The sequence below is a fragment of the Chroicocephalus ridibundus genome, chromosome 1 (genome assembly GCF_963924245.1).
Source record: "Chroicocephalus ridibundus chromosome 1, bChrRid1.1, whole genome shotgun sequence".
In the NCBI taxonomy this organism is placed as follows: Eukaryota; Metazoa; Chordata; class Aves; order Charadriiformes; family Laridae; genus Chroicocephalus; species Chroicocephalus ridibundus.
The window spans coordinates 101,800,695-101,818,315 of record NC_086284.1 but is presented as its reverse complement, the minus strand read 5'-3'; the positions used below and the strand labels follow the sequence as shown (position 1 = coordinate 101,818,315).

At 36.0% G+C, this 17,621-nt stretch overlaps 1 protein-coding gene across 2 annotated transcripts in view; it reads left to right on the top strand.

The window, feature by feature from the left end:
• Nucleotides 1–17,621, top strand: part of DYRK1A (dual specificity tyrosine phosphorylation regulated kinase 1A) — an 88,217-nt gene that overhangs the window by 23,071 nt on the left and 47,525 nt on the right. For both annotated transcript variants that reach the window (XM_063345592.1, XM_063345585.1), the window contains exon 2: nucleotides 7,238–7,317. In XM_063345592.1, coding sequence (XP_063201662.1) covers nucleotides 7,308–7,317 — 10 coding nt within the window. In that variant the 5' untranslated portion in view covers nucleotides 7,238–7,307. The remainder of the gene's footprint in view (nucleotides 1–7,237; nucleotides 7,318–17,621) is intronic.

Here is a 17,621-nt window from a genome sequence, read left to right as displayed (position 1 = left end):
TTGCTTGCTTGCTTTATGGCTGAAAAAAATGAGGGAGAAGTAGGAAGGTTATACTCTTGAGACTTTCTAGGTCTAAAGTTCTGAACTGATGAATGCAAATATATAGTGGCATATGTTTTGCTTTGCATTTTTAAAGTTCTTTTCCCAACCACACAGAACAGAAACAGTTTCTGTAAATGAAATGATCAGTCTTTTTGAGGACATCTATAGAGAAATCTCAGCTCTGAAAAGCATTTCACAACTGTGAGAGCAAATTACTCTGGATAAACTAGTTTACAGCCCTCATGGATATTCTGCTTTGAAATGTGACTTTATTTACATGCTACTGTTTAGTTCATGTTTAACATGTCAACTAAAAGGCTCTATTTATTAAAAACAATAATAATTAAATAGTTACTTATCGAATGTCACTTTTTAAGGAAGTCATAGGTATGGTGCATGTCTTAACATGAAAAAGAATTAGATGGTTACATACATCTGTTTTTGTAAGATAACATAGAAATAATTCAAAAATATCTGGATTTCATAAATATCCTTCCTCTTCCTGGAATTCTGTTGTCTTCATGCTGATGTGAATTTGAGGTGTAATTATTTTCAAGAATCACATAAATGGGACTCCTTAGTAATCACATTTATACTCAGTGAAGCCATTAAACAGTACAAAAGGAAGTGCTTGGTTGTGAGAGTTCAGTGCCATCCAACAGTTGTGAATCTTTTAGCTGATATTGCAGGAGATGGGCAACTCCTGCTGTAGCATCTTTTTGCCTCTTTTGGATGAGGGAGGGGAATGTAAATACAATGGTGTGACTTTGCTGTTCCAAAACAGTTAAAACGTAACCACATCTGTTTTGCTTGACACTATTAAGTGGGCGGAAAAAATAACCACTCCCGACTCTGATTTGTGGTTCCTTATATGGTCAGTATACCGAAAAATATTTTAAGTTTGTGTTTCTAAAATTAATATTTTTAGTCATTGAGAAAGAAAAGAAGCGTATGCAAATTATCTAAAATATCTGAAGTATTTGAACTTTTATATTAGCATAAATGTGGGGTTTATTTCTCTCTCTTTTTATTTTCTTTTTTCTCCTCCTAAATTATGTCAGTTTAGTTCTTCCTAAAACCATAGGCTTTATTCTGGAGTTCACATGAACAAATAAATATTTAAAAAAACAAATCCCTAGTTGTCTGGCCGTATGGGTCAAGTACAAGTTTTACACTGTTCAGTTCCTTCGTATACAAGGAAAGCAGTACGTTTTTTAGAAGTTAGGCATGTCTTTCATAAAAAGGACAGGTTTAAAAAATTGTATGTTACAAATCTGAAATTTCAGAGATTCAGATTGCACTCTGAAGTATTACTGAATTAATACTGGTGTTATACCATTGTAGGTCCTACGATAAAATGGGATGCTCTTCCATGTTTAGTATTTTGACACCAATACTGGCCTAAGCCCCTTTTTGTCCCAGCTGTTTGTTCCTGCTGCCAGGCTGCTGTGCATCTGTAGTAGACCAGATTTGAGAACTGATATGGGATTAAAAAATAGTCATCTTTTTTTTTTCTCTCTCCTATTCCTCGTTTTTCCACCTGTGTCAGTTCCCCAGTGCAGAGTTTGCTGAGTGACCCTGTAATAGTAGCACTATCTCAGCCAAGCAGGTAGTGGTGGAAAGGACACAGGCTGCTTAAGCAGTACTGCTGCTGAAAAGAAATTCTTGCTTAACTGCAACTGTAGTTCTGCCAGGTTTGAATTTGGGTGAGAAACTTTGTGATTCCAGTAAAGCTGCTTGTACATGCTTTCACACTTAAAAGATGGGTTCTTGCATCACATATTGTAAATTTAGCATAAGAGTGAAAGTAGTCATTCACAGTATTTTCTTTTTAGAGGAACTAGTGCTTTTTGGAACACTGAAAATATTTCTACGGTATACAAGAAAAATGATAGTGTGTTTTGTTTTAGAGGCAATTGTTTTTTAAGTGTCTCACAAATATTGATCTAGAAACTAGCATAGTCTTCTAGTTTAGCAGTGTGCATTTAAAACTCATTGGGAGTACAAAGCTCTTAGGATGAATGGTGTATTGGTGAAGTCTAGTATAAACTCCGTTTTGATAGTTGTTGTCTTTTCACCCTAACTTGAAAACCAGTCCTGTATAGAAATTCCTTCTTTGAAAATTTTAACATTTCCTTTCTTAAGCATGGGGTAGACTGACACATACGAAGGTGGCTGTGCTCGTAGTTGTATGCAAAAAAAAAAAAGTGAAGAAAAGTATATTATATTCTCTTATTCAGTTATAAATTTTAAAACCTAAAGATAGTCTTAATGTGGTTGCTGGCTATTACAGTGAAAACATTCAGGTAATAGGTTTTCCATCATACCAAAGCACTTAAACCTGGAGACAGGGATCTGTGACTTCTTTGGGAACTTGCTAAATACGATGCTGATCACGAATTACGTGTATTTTGCTTAGTACTCAGTGTATTAGCTATCAGGTACAGAAACATGCTATCAGGTATAGAAACATGCAGGAGTCCATGGAAGTGGAGGAACGTATTGGGTTTTCATGCTGAAACCATATATGCTTTTTATTTTATGTATGTGATTTTGTGGGTGACCCTGAGATATTGTACTGAGTTCTGCTTTGTACGTTGCATATACAAAGTAGTCTGATGTTTGTGGTTTTTTTTTTTTTTTGTTTTCATTCTTGTGAATTATTTCTTATATATAACATCACATCTATCGTTCCTAAGTAAAGAGAAGCAGTAAATATGTGTGTATGTGTTTGGTTTTCAGATGTATGTTAATTTGTACATCTCAACTCTTGGGATTTTACCTAGTAACAAACACACCGTATGCTCTAGGTGCTGTAAAAACAATGACTTTGGAATTCCTCAGTTGCGTCTCTCTGGGAGCTAGTCCTGCATGTTGACAATTGCTAGCACCCTATGAGAGACTGATATTGATTTATTTAAAATTCAAGTAGCATTGGTTGTATTTCACATTTTATTATGCAGTATTTTAAATAACACACCAAATCTGGTATATTTGGTGAATCTTTTGCCCTGTATGTCTTATGTCAAGCAACATCATTGGTTGCCCATGTGTAATTTCAAGAGTAGGCTGTTGAGATGCAGAATAGCAACAGCTTAAGACATTGCTATTGTATAGATTTATATACATCTAGATCCATTATATTCCAGTATGTTAATAATCTAAATTTAATGGTGTATATACCTCAGGGTAGTTTTCCTACTGAATAAATAAATAAATATTTTTGCTCCTGAGTATGTATTTATATTTTATGTTGCTAGCAACAGGCCTGCCTGCATTCACCGAAGGTCAGTGACCTGAATTATGTTCATCTCTGACAGCAGTGTGTGCAGTCATGAGATATGCAGAGATTTCTCTGGTACTTCATGAGTATGACTTTAGAAATTACAAAATAACATTTTTGCAGAGGAAGAACTTCCAAAACTTTGTTGTGATTAGTTTGCAAAATCTTTCAATTTTTTACAAAAGGTGCGGTATTGAATCTTGTAATACAGTGACACTGGATACGGAAAATAAATCTATATACGAAGTGTTTCAATTAGTACAATCCAAAAAGTAAAACCTTCCCCAGCAGACTTTTCTTTTAATTCAAGCCCTTGGGTGTGCTGTTGTTGATATTCTAAAAATTCTTATTTAAATTTGTCATGGAAAGAATTCTTCATATATATATTTTTTTTTTCTTCATATATACTTATGGAGAAGTACATATATATATAGTATATCTATAAAGTATATATATAAAGCAAGGAAAAGTCAGAGACACATGGCAGTTTTATGTTTTTCACAGTCACCATCTTTATAATATAGTGGAGTATAACAGGAGGTAAAATGTGCTCAGCATCTTTCACTTATTTAACATTTTGTAGTAAAGCTGAACTCTACACTTGAAATTATTCATGAATGTGGAGTGGCTTTGGATAGGTAATCCCATTATCTGTGTTTTGAGGAGATCAGAGGAGCATTGTGTGGGTAGGAAAGATGAAGAGTAGAAAGCAACAGCAATTAAAATAGGAAATAAAAGCATGAAGTAAAGTTTTAACATGGTAGCTTCATACATAGTTGATTTCCAAGAACTGCTCCCTTTGTTTAAATGAAAGACTTCAGCTTTTATTCTTTTGTTTGCTGTACCACTTTAAATAATTTGCTTTGTAACACCTTTCTTGTCATCTCTTCCTCCTTCTACTCCTATATTTCCAATTTACTTCTGTTCTGTACCAGTAAGTAGATCAAACTGGGTTCTTGAAGCCCAGTAAATGTTATTACCAAGGGGATTCTGCTACTAATGATCTTATAGACTGTGTGATGAGTGGGATTTGTTCTTGCCTCCTCTTATCATCAACTTATTATCTACACTAGGAAGCCCTTGTGGAGGCTGTGTAAAAGGCTTTTTGGTTTTAATAACTTGGCAATGCAGAGGCATAACAGAAGACACTCAATTATTGAGTTTAACGTGTTGCTCCTGCAGCTATTATATGTGATTTGGTTGTATATATTTAAAAAAAAAAAGTTTAAAATGTTACCCTTTTACATCGTGTGTGTGTGTGTGTGTGTGTGTGTGTGTGTGTGTGTGATACTGTTACCATCACAGAAACTCATTGTCTTTGTTCTCCGATAATGTTTTAAAATTACTTTTTACTTCGTGGATCCCTTCTTAGAATACAGTGCTGCAATAGACACCTGCCTTTCTACTCCAGGTCTTAATTCCATGCTAATTGTCCAGTTCTTCAGAACGCAATTGTTGGACAGCTGTAAGGAGTCTGAGGAAATGCATTGGTTTGTGATGGATGCGTTTTGCTGCTTAGCTGTGAAGTGGGTGGATGTATTGATTCCCTGTTAATGAACTGTTAATGACTTTATAGATACATCAGCAACTCTTCCTTATTGCCAGTAGCTCTAACATCATCTAAATTCTAAAATAATTCAGGTCTGTGTGTGTTAGTTACCTTTCCAGTTCGATTTCTCCTTTCTTATACCTTTGTGAATTCTTTGCAAGATAAATACGTTTTCAGAGTTGGTATTATAATATTATAGATTAATTTCCAGTCAGCAAAAAGCATAGCTTCCCATATTTAACAAGTTGCTTTACTGCTTTTACAAAATGAGATGTGTGATTTCAAGTTGTGTAGTCTGTGTTTATTGGATAGTAGGTTCTTATCCACCGATTTCCTCTTCTTAAGGTTTGGGATAGAGTTGGCAGTCTGTTACCCAGATCAGTGCTCTACGTTGCTAGTGTTGCAGTCGGTTTGATACAATATTAGGCTGTTGTAAAGCACTGGAGATGTGCTAATGTGCAACTTTTGGAGCATACCATTCCCATTGTAGAACTGGCAGAAGACAATGTATGCATGCTCTACAGTCTATTTTGGCTGAAAATCGGCTAGCTTTGCTCAGACTGTGTTTGTAGATAGTTCGAACTAAGCTGGCTTAGTATTGAAACTGGCCTTCTACTGATGCAAGTGAGAGGTGATCCTTGATGTATTTGAGCTACAGGGTGGTAAAGATAAGAGTGATGCCTTCAGTCCTTGTAGCTACTACTGGAAAAGGTTTTCTATAATCTTAGTGTCGCTAGGTACTTTTTTTTTTTTCTTTAATAATTGCAGTATCTTTGCCAGAGAGAACTTTCAAAAATGGGACCATACCTCTGTAGCCTTAAGATACCCGTGTCGGCTGGACACACCTGGTGCTCTAGGACTTCTATTGTTTGTTTAAATCCAGGGACTATTTAGCGTAAAGAAGAGAAGAGTTTCCTCTTCCTTCCTTTTTTCTTGTTCTTGAACACAAGTGACTGTCTCTATTGAGTTTAGTGTGACTTGGCTCAGTGCAAGACACTGTCTGTCTGTGCTATGTATACATCTAGAATACGTACCAGACTGAATCTTTTATCCAAATTAAAGTGATTTAGGCACGAGAGTGCCTAGTTAGTAGGATCTTCTGTAGCCTTATGCAGTACTTACCAGCCTTATCCAAGTTCATGGATACTGTGAATGTGGCAGTGACATTCTAGGTCTGTGTGGAACTTCAGCTGTGAAAAAACTAAGGCTGTTGATTCATGATGTGGGATGGCCAGTTTTTGTTTGCCCCCTCCATCTTTTGGAGGCATGACAGCAAGAATTCACCTGCTCGTAAAATAACAATAGAACCACTGCAACGTATACTCCTGCATGTATCACAGAAGTAATTCTTCCGTGTCTTCCCACCACTCCCTTTTGTTTGTGTGTGTGTGTGTGTGTGACATTTCTGTGGCACAAGGAAGAAGCCAGTGTGGTGGCAGAAAGGGTAACTGGGCTTAGGGTATATGCAGTGCTTAAACAGTCATTGTTGATGAAGAAATAGAGTGAACTGCAATGTTTTCTGCTAAAATTTCAGTATGTGAAAAGCTAGGCACACTTTCTTGGAGTTACATGTATCAGGCAGGAGGTGTTTAAATAGTAATAATCTAGACTATAATTTGAGCTGTTAGGTAATTTGCAGAGGTTCTCTAAAATTCTCGTTGGAGAACAAGTGAAAAGCAAATACTTGAAATACTTTGACCAGGGATTGGTTAGTTGTTGGGTGTTCTGTGGGTTTTTGTTGCGTGGGGTTTTTTGTTTGTTTTTTTTGTTTGGTTTTTTTTTTTGGCATAATCCCACCATTCTTTTTAATTAATGAACCTAATCCAATTCCATGTGAGATATGAGGAAAAAATGGACTTGTACATTTATGGATTTATGTGCACTTTTAGTTCTGTATTTTGTCGATTTGCTAAGATCCTACAGAATTTCAGTTGTGTTTTAGAAATACTGTCCTGAGTTTCTGAAAAAATTCACATATTTAAGGGTTTTGCAAAGACGGGTAACTATCAATAATTTCACTTTTGCAGGTTTGAGAAGAGCTTTTTTTGAATGACCTTAGCTTTCAGAATTGTTCAATGACCAGTTGAAATTTAAGTTAATCCTTGAAATTTCAATAGTTAGATTTTTTTTTTTTTTTTCCTAGCAATAGATGTCAGTGGAGGATAGTCTTTGTAATGTCTGTCTCTACTTTTACTATTGGAAACCTTCACTTTCCATTAGATCTTCCTTGGTTTAGCTGTGTGGTTATACCTGAGACCCAGGGCTGAAGTAAGCACTATGTGGATCTAGTAGAATAGAAGTTTACAATTTTTAGGTATCTTACGAGTTTGTATTTACATCTACTTTTTTTCTTCATTTTGCAGTGTTGTTTGCTGCTGGACCCTCCCTGCCCCCCACACCCCCGCAGGATGATATGAGACTTGAAAGAAGACGATGCATACAGGTGATCTTATTTTCAAGGGCTTTTAGAAGGGAAAATCTTCTGTGTTCTTGATCTGATTTCTGTTTCTATTCCGTTCTCTGTAGCCCCAGAATGATGTCATTCTAACCTTAGTATAATATTTAAGAATCTGTGGAATTCTGAAATCTTTCTTTGCCCTTTGAAGCTCTTTTGCAACTGTCCAGGAAGAAAACAGTTTCCCTGAATGGAAATATTGTTTTCAAAGCTTTACACAAAAAAAAAAAAAAGGTTTGCTTTTAAAGATGCTAACTAAATGTACTGCTTTTAGTCTTGTCTTTTTTGTTATTACGCCGTTTAGTGCCCCTCACTTGCCAACAGATATAGGGCACCTGATTGGTGACATAGTATTTCAATCATTCATTAACTTTCTTTTAAAGAAATGTTGTGGATCCATCTGAAAAAGCATAACAAATTAATAGCTAAGAGTTCGTTATGCCTTATCACATACTTATGCGCAGTTACTGTAAGATTTCTCAAGAACTGAGGATAGGATCTTTGAACATCTTTGAAAGTCACTGGCCATTCTTAAAATTGATGTTTAAGGAAGTTCTTCCATTTTTTTGCTAATCAAAATACTGTAAGTGCCAAGTGTATTTGCAGATTAAATAGCTTATTTTTAGTGATACTCTTTTGCTGGAAATATGGTTAATATTTTGACATGAAAAATCATGATCAGCAGAAGTAGAATAAAATTTAGGTTGTACAGGAGGATTAGTGTAGTTCTTCATACTTAAATGCCCTTATGTAAGCAATGAATAGTTCTGTGACTTACCTTTTGAGGCCTATAACAGTGAAATACCCATAAGACAGATCTTTCGTATACTTGTTCAGCTTTGAAACCCATGAATCCTTGGGGCCGGAAAAAAGCTAGATAGATTTATGTATGCATGCAGATCATCTTCTGATTGACAGTTTTCAGTTGCATCAGCTGTTCATGCATAAACAGCTTTAGAGGGTATGTTTACATGGAGCATGTTGGATTAAGACCAAGATGCTGTAAGTGGATATTTCATTCTGTGAAAACTAAACATTCATTCGTTTCAGCTGAATGTTTGTAAATTGTATGTTGATAGGTCAAGTAAAACTGGGCCTGAAGAGTTCTAAAATTAGGTGAGTCAAAGAAGAGGAGAAAGAAAAAAAGTATTCTGAAGGGATATTTAATTTGTTTTAAAAATATAAATGTAGAGTAATAGCATTTAAAGTCTCAAAATTGAATCTTTTGGTGTCCCATGAAATTTGTGGAGCTGTGTCTAGTCATTGCAATTGATGACATTGTAGGTCATTTGCTTGTTGTGGTGTAGATTAAAATACAGCCCAACTTAAATACTGAGAAAACGGTTTGAAAGCTTTGAAAATATTCATCCCACAATTGAAAGGAGAGATAATATTATGAAATAGTACCTTATGTATCTTACACTGTTTGAGAGAATTAAGTTTTTGTATTGTAATATGTTAATCTGATTTGAAACTTAAGCACTTTCAGTTTTGGTCAGGATTTCTGATGATGGTGAGTTTGTAGAATTATGAGCTTAGAAAGTAGAAATGTATGCAAGATTTTGAATTTTAAGGAAAAATTCTATCTCCTGTAGCCCACATTCTTTTATTTAGAAGCCCCATGATAAATGCAGAGTGAAAAACAGTGGTACCTTGACAAAGACTTTCAGGCTTCTGATGTGTCATATAAGTTGGAAGTTAGGCAAGTAAGATTTTTTTGCAGTTTTGTGTTTATTAGGAGAGCCAATATTAGTATGCTGAGGTTCTGAGAATAAACACAATTTGCATGCCTTAAAATGAAAAAATGTACTGTAATTATTTTGTAATGCAGTAACAGCAAGAGTCATATGATGACTCTGCTGATATCTTTCTCAAGTTCAAAGTAGCTGGTGAGAGCTCAGGCCAGAAATTGAAAGGTTTTGTGGTTATTGAGAACAGTTCTTTTGCATTTTCAACAAGGCTTGACTTCTGAGGGTGACTGATCTGTGTGACTGATCAGAGATGCCTGATAATATCTAAGCTACCTTTGGCTAAAGGATGAAAGCTTCTATAGGGTAAATACATTCTTTGTTATAATGGGCATCACTTAAATTCTCTGGAAACTGACCTACTCCAAAACCCTAAAATTAACCACAACATAACTGGGGGAAACAGTCCTCTTGAGGAAGAGGATTTTTTCGCTTTTTCGATCTTCGAATACTTGAATTTTAGATCACTGCTTAAGCTGAAAACACAGAAATATATTAAGGTCCACTGCTTTTAAAAAAAAGTGAAAATATGAAGAAATGGTGATATTGAATCTTATTTTCCAGTATGACTAACCAGGAAAACAAATTTGCAGCATATCTGACTTCTCTTTTTGCCCTGTTCTTAGCACCTGTGGTATCTAGGACACATACAGGGAGGGGCACTTTAAAATACTATTTGGAGGACTGAAAGATTTTCAATAATTGTTTTTTGTCAATGTTGTTAACTTATAGATTTTATAGGATCTATACTGCTTTTCTGTGAAACGCTGTAAAAAGCAAAGTTGGGTGTTCAGCTCATTGTAGGAAGAGCTAAATTTATGTTTCAGGCATGCTTGTGCATTACAAATGCGTGTTACGGTAACAAAGTTAATGCCTTAGAATGTGGTTTGTGATTAAAAAAAATATTTTCAGAATGTGAATTTTTCTTTTTTACTTCTTTGTACTTTGAAAGTCAGTCTCTGGGACATTTTCTTAAAGGAAGGAACCATAAGTGTCAACGCTATTACTACCATTATGGTTGTAGTTATTACGCTGATAATCATACTAGCAAGTGTTTACTTTCTATGGTTTAGTAGCATCAAATTCCAGACTGCTCTATGTACTTACAAGCAAGGATTCATCTTGTGTTTGAAAGTTCATGTTTTCAAAGTGGTTGCTACATCTTGTCCTGCAGCTTTTAAGCAGAGTATAACTGTGTGGTTGGTTGTTACTTTTTTCCCTCCTCTTTGTGGAGGCTACTTTTATAAAAATGGCTTGGTTTTTTAACAAAGAACTTTCTGGTTTTGGCTTTGATTTTTCTAGTTAGCTGCAGCCTAGGAATACGTAACTAAAAATAATTAGTTGCCCGGTCTTTAAGCTTTTGAAGAGCTTAAAGCTTCTTGTCTTTTCTTAACCTTTGTAAGAAAAGGACTCATATCTCAGTTGAGAGTATAAGGCACCAGTATAGATCTACTAAACTATGAGTTCCAGAAGGATCCATTCCTTAACACCACATGCTGATCCTCTCAGGGGAGATTAAGTGGTAACAGTTATTGTTGAACTACTGTTCTTCAAAGCAGAAGGGAATGAAATGAAAAAGAGGCTGCACGTCCTGAACTGCTTTTTGACAATGATGCATTTTATATTAAAATGCAACAGATATCTCTTCCTGATTTAGATGTCCTGCAAGGCCATTGAACAACATTGTTTGGGACATTTCTGCATACTAAGGGCAGCATGGAAACAGGGTAACTGTTACCAGTTATGTCCTAAATAGACATATATAATGTATTGTATAATGGAGTATTTTTCTCCAGTTCTTATGCCTGTATAAACTGATCCGGAGGTTCGATAAAGTGAAACCATTAAAAGGAAGGGGTGGTTATTTTATCTTTAATTATGTGGTAGAAGTTATCATGTATTAACTTTGTTTTTTTAACACATTCACATTTTCATGGGTAGATCTGAATGTAGAAAACGGATCAAAATAATAGTTCTATCAAATTATTCTCTTTGTCATGATAATACATCGGATGCACCAGAGATGTTGAGAATGAAGCAAGTGATAGAAAATGTGAAAATGGTATATTTGAGTTTGATAAAACATGGGGAGTTAATCATATTGCTCTTAACTTTAAAAATACTAGGAAATAGCTCATGTTTGTGAAAGAATGAATAAAAAGCCATTCCAATACTACTCAATAAGAATAGTGCAAGAACAATGAAGTAGTAAATACTTGCATAGATACTTTCTCCGCCCCCCTCCCCTGTCTGCATTGCTTATTAAAATATTAAAAACGCGGAGTAACGAGCTCTGGGAAGTTCTTGGATTGGCTTGAGTTTATAGTCTTGCAAATGTTCAGGTGTTAGTTTTATGTAAGAGTAGAATGAAAATTTAGAATTGGGCTAGGTCTCTCACGTCTCCTATTCCTAATACTTTAGCTAGTGATTTCATTGAGTCTGTAGCTATTTTTAAGAATGTTTTTATATGTGTCAGTAGTAAAAAAAACAAACCAAAGCAAAAAAACCCCCCTGCTACTCTGCAGTCAGAAAAAACTGCGTCCGATATTGCTGCTCTGTATTTTGAAGTTCATCTGTATTACATTATACCAGATCTGCTGATATGCCTTTGAACTAGTTTGTTAAAAGCTACTTTAAGTTTTACCAGGGAATTGCAGAAACTTACTGGGGCATCACCTTTCTGTCACCTACCTGTATCTTCCTGTGGAAATGACGACTGAACTATTCATGGTTCCATTTAAGTAATTGCATACCTGGAGTGTCTTTTGTGAGGTGTATGTTGTTGGCATAAAACCAGAACCGGGTTGTACAGAAGCAAATGTTTGGCTCGTGTGCTAATTAATTCTATACTGAAGCGTGGTATGGGCTGGTTCTGGTTTTGTTTCTGGTTGGTGACTTTCATTCCAATTAGACTGATTCTGTCTGTCAGTAACTTGTTCACATCCTTGACTGTATCATTATGGGCAGTTTTTGTTGGATATAGAGGTTCTTGGCTGAGCAGATAAACAGAAGTTTAACATAAACAGAAGATACCAAGAAAAAAATGTAAGAGACAGGGTTGCTCATTAGTAGGGGAAGTTTTAAATATAGATAGCTAATGAGCACTTTGCATGACTAAGAATGCTTTTAGGGTTAACTGCTGTTTTTACATCGATAACTCTCTTTGCGGGAGTTGTTTGTGCTGTCTTTCTGGCTGTTAGTTTTTTGTCAGCAGTTGTGAGAAAGCAGTCAGGAACGAGTTGAACACAGTTGCTTACTGAAGGGCAACAGTTATCATATTGAAAGTGGAAGTTCTGCTTTTCAGAGATGGAGTCATTGACCTCAATGAATGATAACCTTGAAGTCAAGAGACTAGATTAATGCTCTACTTTCTGTATTTGAGATCAAAAATATGAAAACCTGGACAGCTAAAGTTAGATTCGTGCATCCATATTTAAAAAGAAATTGCCTATTTAAAAGAAAAGGAATTTTTTTTTCCCCTCGTCCAAAATTGCTTAGTACCTGCGATATTGAGGATTTAAGTTTTCGGCCTCAGTCCTCATCTAAGAGGAAATAAATGACAAAAAACCTGTTCCAGGGTTTTGGCATGGAAGTCTAGCTACATTTCTTCTTCAGGAACAGACTGAAGCATCTAAACCAGAAAATCTTTAGAGTTCTATGTTTTTATTTAGCTTGCTTCCTCTTAAGAGAGAGCAACGCTCTTTCTTTTAAGAGAGAGCGCTGTGATTTCTTATAGAAAGCCCTGTTGGTAGTTGTCTTGGTTTTTTTCATGTCTTAAGTTTCATTTGTGTTTTGCAGCGAAAATGATTGAAATATTCTTTCTTGGGCTGTTCATAAGAGTGCTCAGTGGTGCTCACAGACGCATTGGGTGGCAGTAGTCAACAGCAGCTTGTTTCTTCAGGAGGGCAGGGAAGGGGGGGGCCGCTGCAGCCGAGTGTTGCTCTCCTTAGTTGGTGAAGTTGAGATGTTGTCAGCTCAGGGGACCATCAGGAGATAGGAGGATTGCACTTTCAAAAGCATTATGTTGCTGCATAATGCTTGAAATAAAAGTATCTTAAAGGTACACATCTGTAGTTTTAATAGTTTGGAAAAGTAATTTCTAGTCATTTGTATCCTGAGTTATGTGGTCCTCTTTTAAAAACTTTTTTTGAGGTAACTTTCAATGAAGTACTAAGTGATGAGGGCATTTCTTTTTAATGAACAGTAGAGCTCCAGCAGTTATATTGCAAGGCTGAAATTTATTTCTGTTCCATATTTCTAAGAGCAAAGACTTACTTAGACTTGAGAAAATTTTGATTTTGAATAAAAAATTCAAATTCAGATGAAGAATCACAATCTTAACTGTTATAAAAAGTATTACACACCTTCAGAATTACTGGTCAGTCCACTGAGAATTCCTGAGGTCTACAATGAACATAACACTACAAATATAGAGTCTTTCTTATAGCCCTTAAGGTCATCAAATCAGCAGCTATAATGAAAAAGCCCCTGTTGTGTCAGAGTGTTCAGTGTGTGAATGAAAATTAAAGGTTCTCTTGGGTAACGCGGTAATAGGATGGCTAGACTGCATTTAGAACTGCTAATATAGTCTCGGCATTGTGCTATATCATGTTGACTTACTGGCTCTGGTGTTTGCTAGTGTGAGCGTTCATGTCTTATGCATTGTATTGTGTAGCAGACAGCTTTTTTTGTCCTGTTTCATGTGCCTTTAGTAGCAAATCGCATTCACAGAGTGATACTGTTTGCCTGGTTTGGGAGGTTTTTGACTGAAGCTGTGAGCGTGGATCAGCTTTGAAGTGAATCTTGGCCCTATGCTTCTTGGGGAAGGACTATCAGTTTCTATCTCGAGCAACCTTCTTCCCTTGAACTCAACAGTGGACAACACTAGTTCAAGAGCTTGCCCTTTACAGCTTTCTAAGAATCGCTTCTGAATCCTTGTATACTTAAAGTACATCCTAGGGTGCAAATCTTTCATTGCACACAGCAATAGCTTTATTTGTATTTGCTACCTATGGAGATAGAATACCTGAAATTCATCAGTTTTGATCAGCCCTAACTAAACAAGCTTAATAGCGGCTTAACTTAAATATGCTAACATCTATTTTATATAGATCCATAAGCAGGGGAATAAATGTTTGTAGGAGGCATCCTATTTTATAAATCATGCATTCAGATGTAAATGACATCTCCTTCCATCCCTGAACAGTTAGATTCTTTTGGCGATAGGTATTAAGATACCGAGAGAGAGGCCATAGGATGGCTCTCTAAACGGCCAGGCCTGAGTACCTGATAGTTCTTGGTAGGAATTCTGTTGATAATACTTTATCAGGTAGGTGGGGTGCAAGAACCATGCAAATATTGTTCATAAATCTTGCTGAAATTGGACATTATGACTCCTTAAAAACTGTTATTTCTGTTTCTAGTCAGCCTACTGTTTCCCGTTTGGTTCAATTCATCCCTTGATATATGGGTTTTAGTATGTTTATATTAAAAGCTATTGCAGGCAGTGGTGACAACATGTTCTGTTAGCTTGATGCGTAACTGTTACGCCAAACCGGTATATTACCAGCTTATCAAAGCAGCATAGGATACACTAAGACCTGATGATGGATTTTTTTGGCTAGTCCTATGTAGGGGAGAAAGCATTCCCCTCAATAGGTTTTATGATAGTTTCCATGTCTTTAATTTGCAATCAACTATCCGTGCTTATTAGCTTGGATATTTCCGTAAGACAACTTAAGGACATATTTGTCAGCTGTTTTGTGTCACTAGGTGCAGTTCAGACATAATCTAAGGGGGTCTAGTAAAAACCTGTGCTAAGCAACATACTGAAGCTTGGAAAATACTGTAAAACAGACTGTGGTAGTTCTCAGATTTTCATCTTGATGCTATTCTCAAAAATACATATTTGTTGGTAAGCCGTTATGGACAATGATTAGATTAGAGAGCAAGAAACAATCGTTTGTTTTTATGAGTGGTAGTGAGACATCAAATTTACAGTTTCGACCTTTCAGTTATCCTGGCAATAGAGTTAGTGGGTAATATGCAGCACAACATGTATTGATCAGCCAAAGTGATATTCTGAAGCCTTGTTTCTGAGGCCCATCACTTCATTGATATTTACATCTAACTCCTGTTGATGTTTTGCTGTCTTAATTACCTAAAATATCTTTGAATATCTAGATTTTAGTATATTGCAGATCGGGATAGCTATTGAACATATTTGCTATAAAGGTGGAACAGGTGACAGCTGTTTTGTTCCAGACATAGAAGAGAGACTTGTTCCTGATTTCCTCCTCGCCCATGGAAAACTATTGGTGCCTGTGTTTTCCTAACAAATTGGTTATTAAAGGTCCATTAAAAAGCTGAGGATACAAGCATAATACCAAGTTCTGCATGTTCTGGTTAGTTCTGGTTCTTCTAACTGGTTTCCTTTTTTTGAGTACTCCTGACTTCTATTTCATTATCTTACTGAATCCACTTTACACGTGAACAGAGAATCCAACCTAAAGTTTGGTACACCACCCAACACTGGTATTTTGTCTCACAGTATCTTTCCGAACATCACAGAGAATCTTCATATTTGTGCATCTTGCCTACTTGAGGTTATTATTTTGGGGTGAACTTGCCTTAAACCAGGACATTGTGCTACCTCTGAAATGTAATGTAGAAGGATCGATAGACATGCTGTGCCAGGAAATGAAGTAGAAGGATCATGTTTGCAAAGGTGGGTGAAGCTGATTTCACTCTTACCTGGTTTGTAGATACAAGTGATTTCTACTCAGTTATTCAGGCAGTAAGGCATTTGAATAGAGAAGCGGCATTGTAGTACTGTGATTGTAGTCCATAGTTCCTCAGGGCTGTGTCACCATTCCAGAGGAATAAATAACCATTCCTGGCAATACGTGAGGGTCCTTGTACAGACAGCAGTGATTATAGAAGCCCAAGAAGTGGGATGAATATAACCATATTTTGATGGATTCTTTTTTAAATGCTAGCTTATCTATAGTAGGACTTTCATCCATCCTCAGGCTCCTCCAAAGTCACTGAATATGCTTAGATGGCTTGAACTGAGACTGCAAGTTTCTGTATATTAGTAAAAGTATATATGATTTCACCTGTCATATTAATATGAGTTCTGACTTGTTAGTAATGTCTCTCAGAAGTAGATCAGATCCTTCTCTGTGAGTCGGATTGAATATAAAACTGATAAGTGGTATCTTTATGTAGGTATGGAATATTGGCTTACATGTATTAGATCAGCTTATTAAAAAAGAAAAGAAAAGACAAAACTTGGTAAACGTATTTGTTTACCTTCCAGTAATACAGAGGCTTTGTTCTAGCTTGGAATGAAGGAGTGAGTTTGCCCTTTGAAATACTTCACTTAACTAAAGTTTATCAAAATACCGGTGAAAACAACGGATGTCCATTGTACTTTCATTTACAGCTTTGTTTTAGGTAATGTTCCATATTTTTATGTTAAGGTGATGCTTTAAGTAGACTATGTGTTAACTCCTTAAAGATTGTAAAAAAAGCAGTAATTATCAATTGATTTACTCATGCTTCTCAATAATAAGTTATACCTTTCTAAAACTTTCTGCTCTAAAATTAAGTAATCATTTTAGAGTGCTGAGTAATTCTTGGAGACTTACCTGAGTAAAATGATGTATCCATAGCATATAGTTTAAGTGTATTTCTGGTGCTTGGTTTCAGAAGGTGGTCTCTCACTCTCACTAGAAAAGCTAGTGTTTCTTCTAAGCTAAGTGTTCACATCTCTGGAGTGTTCTCTGAAATGAAATTCAGTTTTTCAAAACTGGTGTGTTGAGATGTTGAAGGAAAACTTTGATTAAGATGATTCTGGTAAATAAATAACAGTAAAAATATAAGGTAGTCTTGTGTACTTTAATTTAGACTAGTTTGCATAGATCTTTGCATGTATGTGTTTTGTACTTGGTGATCCTCAGTATCAACTAATTGTTTGTGTCCTTTGATTTTGTTGTGCAGTCATCTGATGAGAGCACTAGCTTCTTTTAAACTGAGCACCTTGCAAAGAAACAGATTTACCAGGCCAAAATCTTCAAGGAATCAGTGCAGTTTTTAGATGATAGCTTTTAACATGTCTTCCTTCTTCTTTCTTTGCACCCCAGTATTTTACAAAAAAACGTGTTCACAATTGAACCATTTCTGTTTGTTTTGCCATTTTTACTGTTTGGAAGGAGATTTTCTGAAGGCAGTTAGAAAACACTATTTGTAAAGTATGCCAAAAGAGAGCTGCAAGAGCAGATGTAGTCAGAAGAGATTTAAGAGTAAAATTTCACAGACAAAAAGGCCCACTTCTCTGTTAGTAAATTGAATGTTCCCAGCCACTGAAGCTGATCACATGGAACAGCACACATCTGTGCTAGTTAACTGTCCTAGCCTGTAAAACTGGGTGGCTGCCTGAAAGCTGCCTATTGGGAAGGATTCCTGGAACATGCTGACTGCCACACATTCCCAGGAGTTACTGCGGAAGAGTGCTAGTTGGAATGGATGCTATGAATGCTC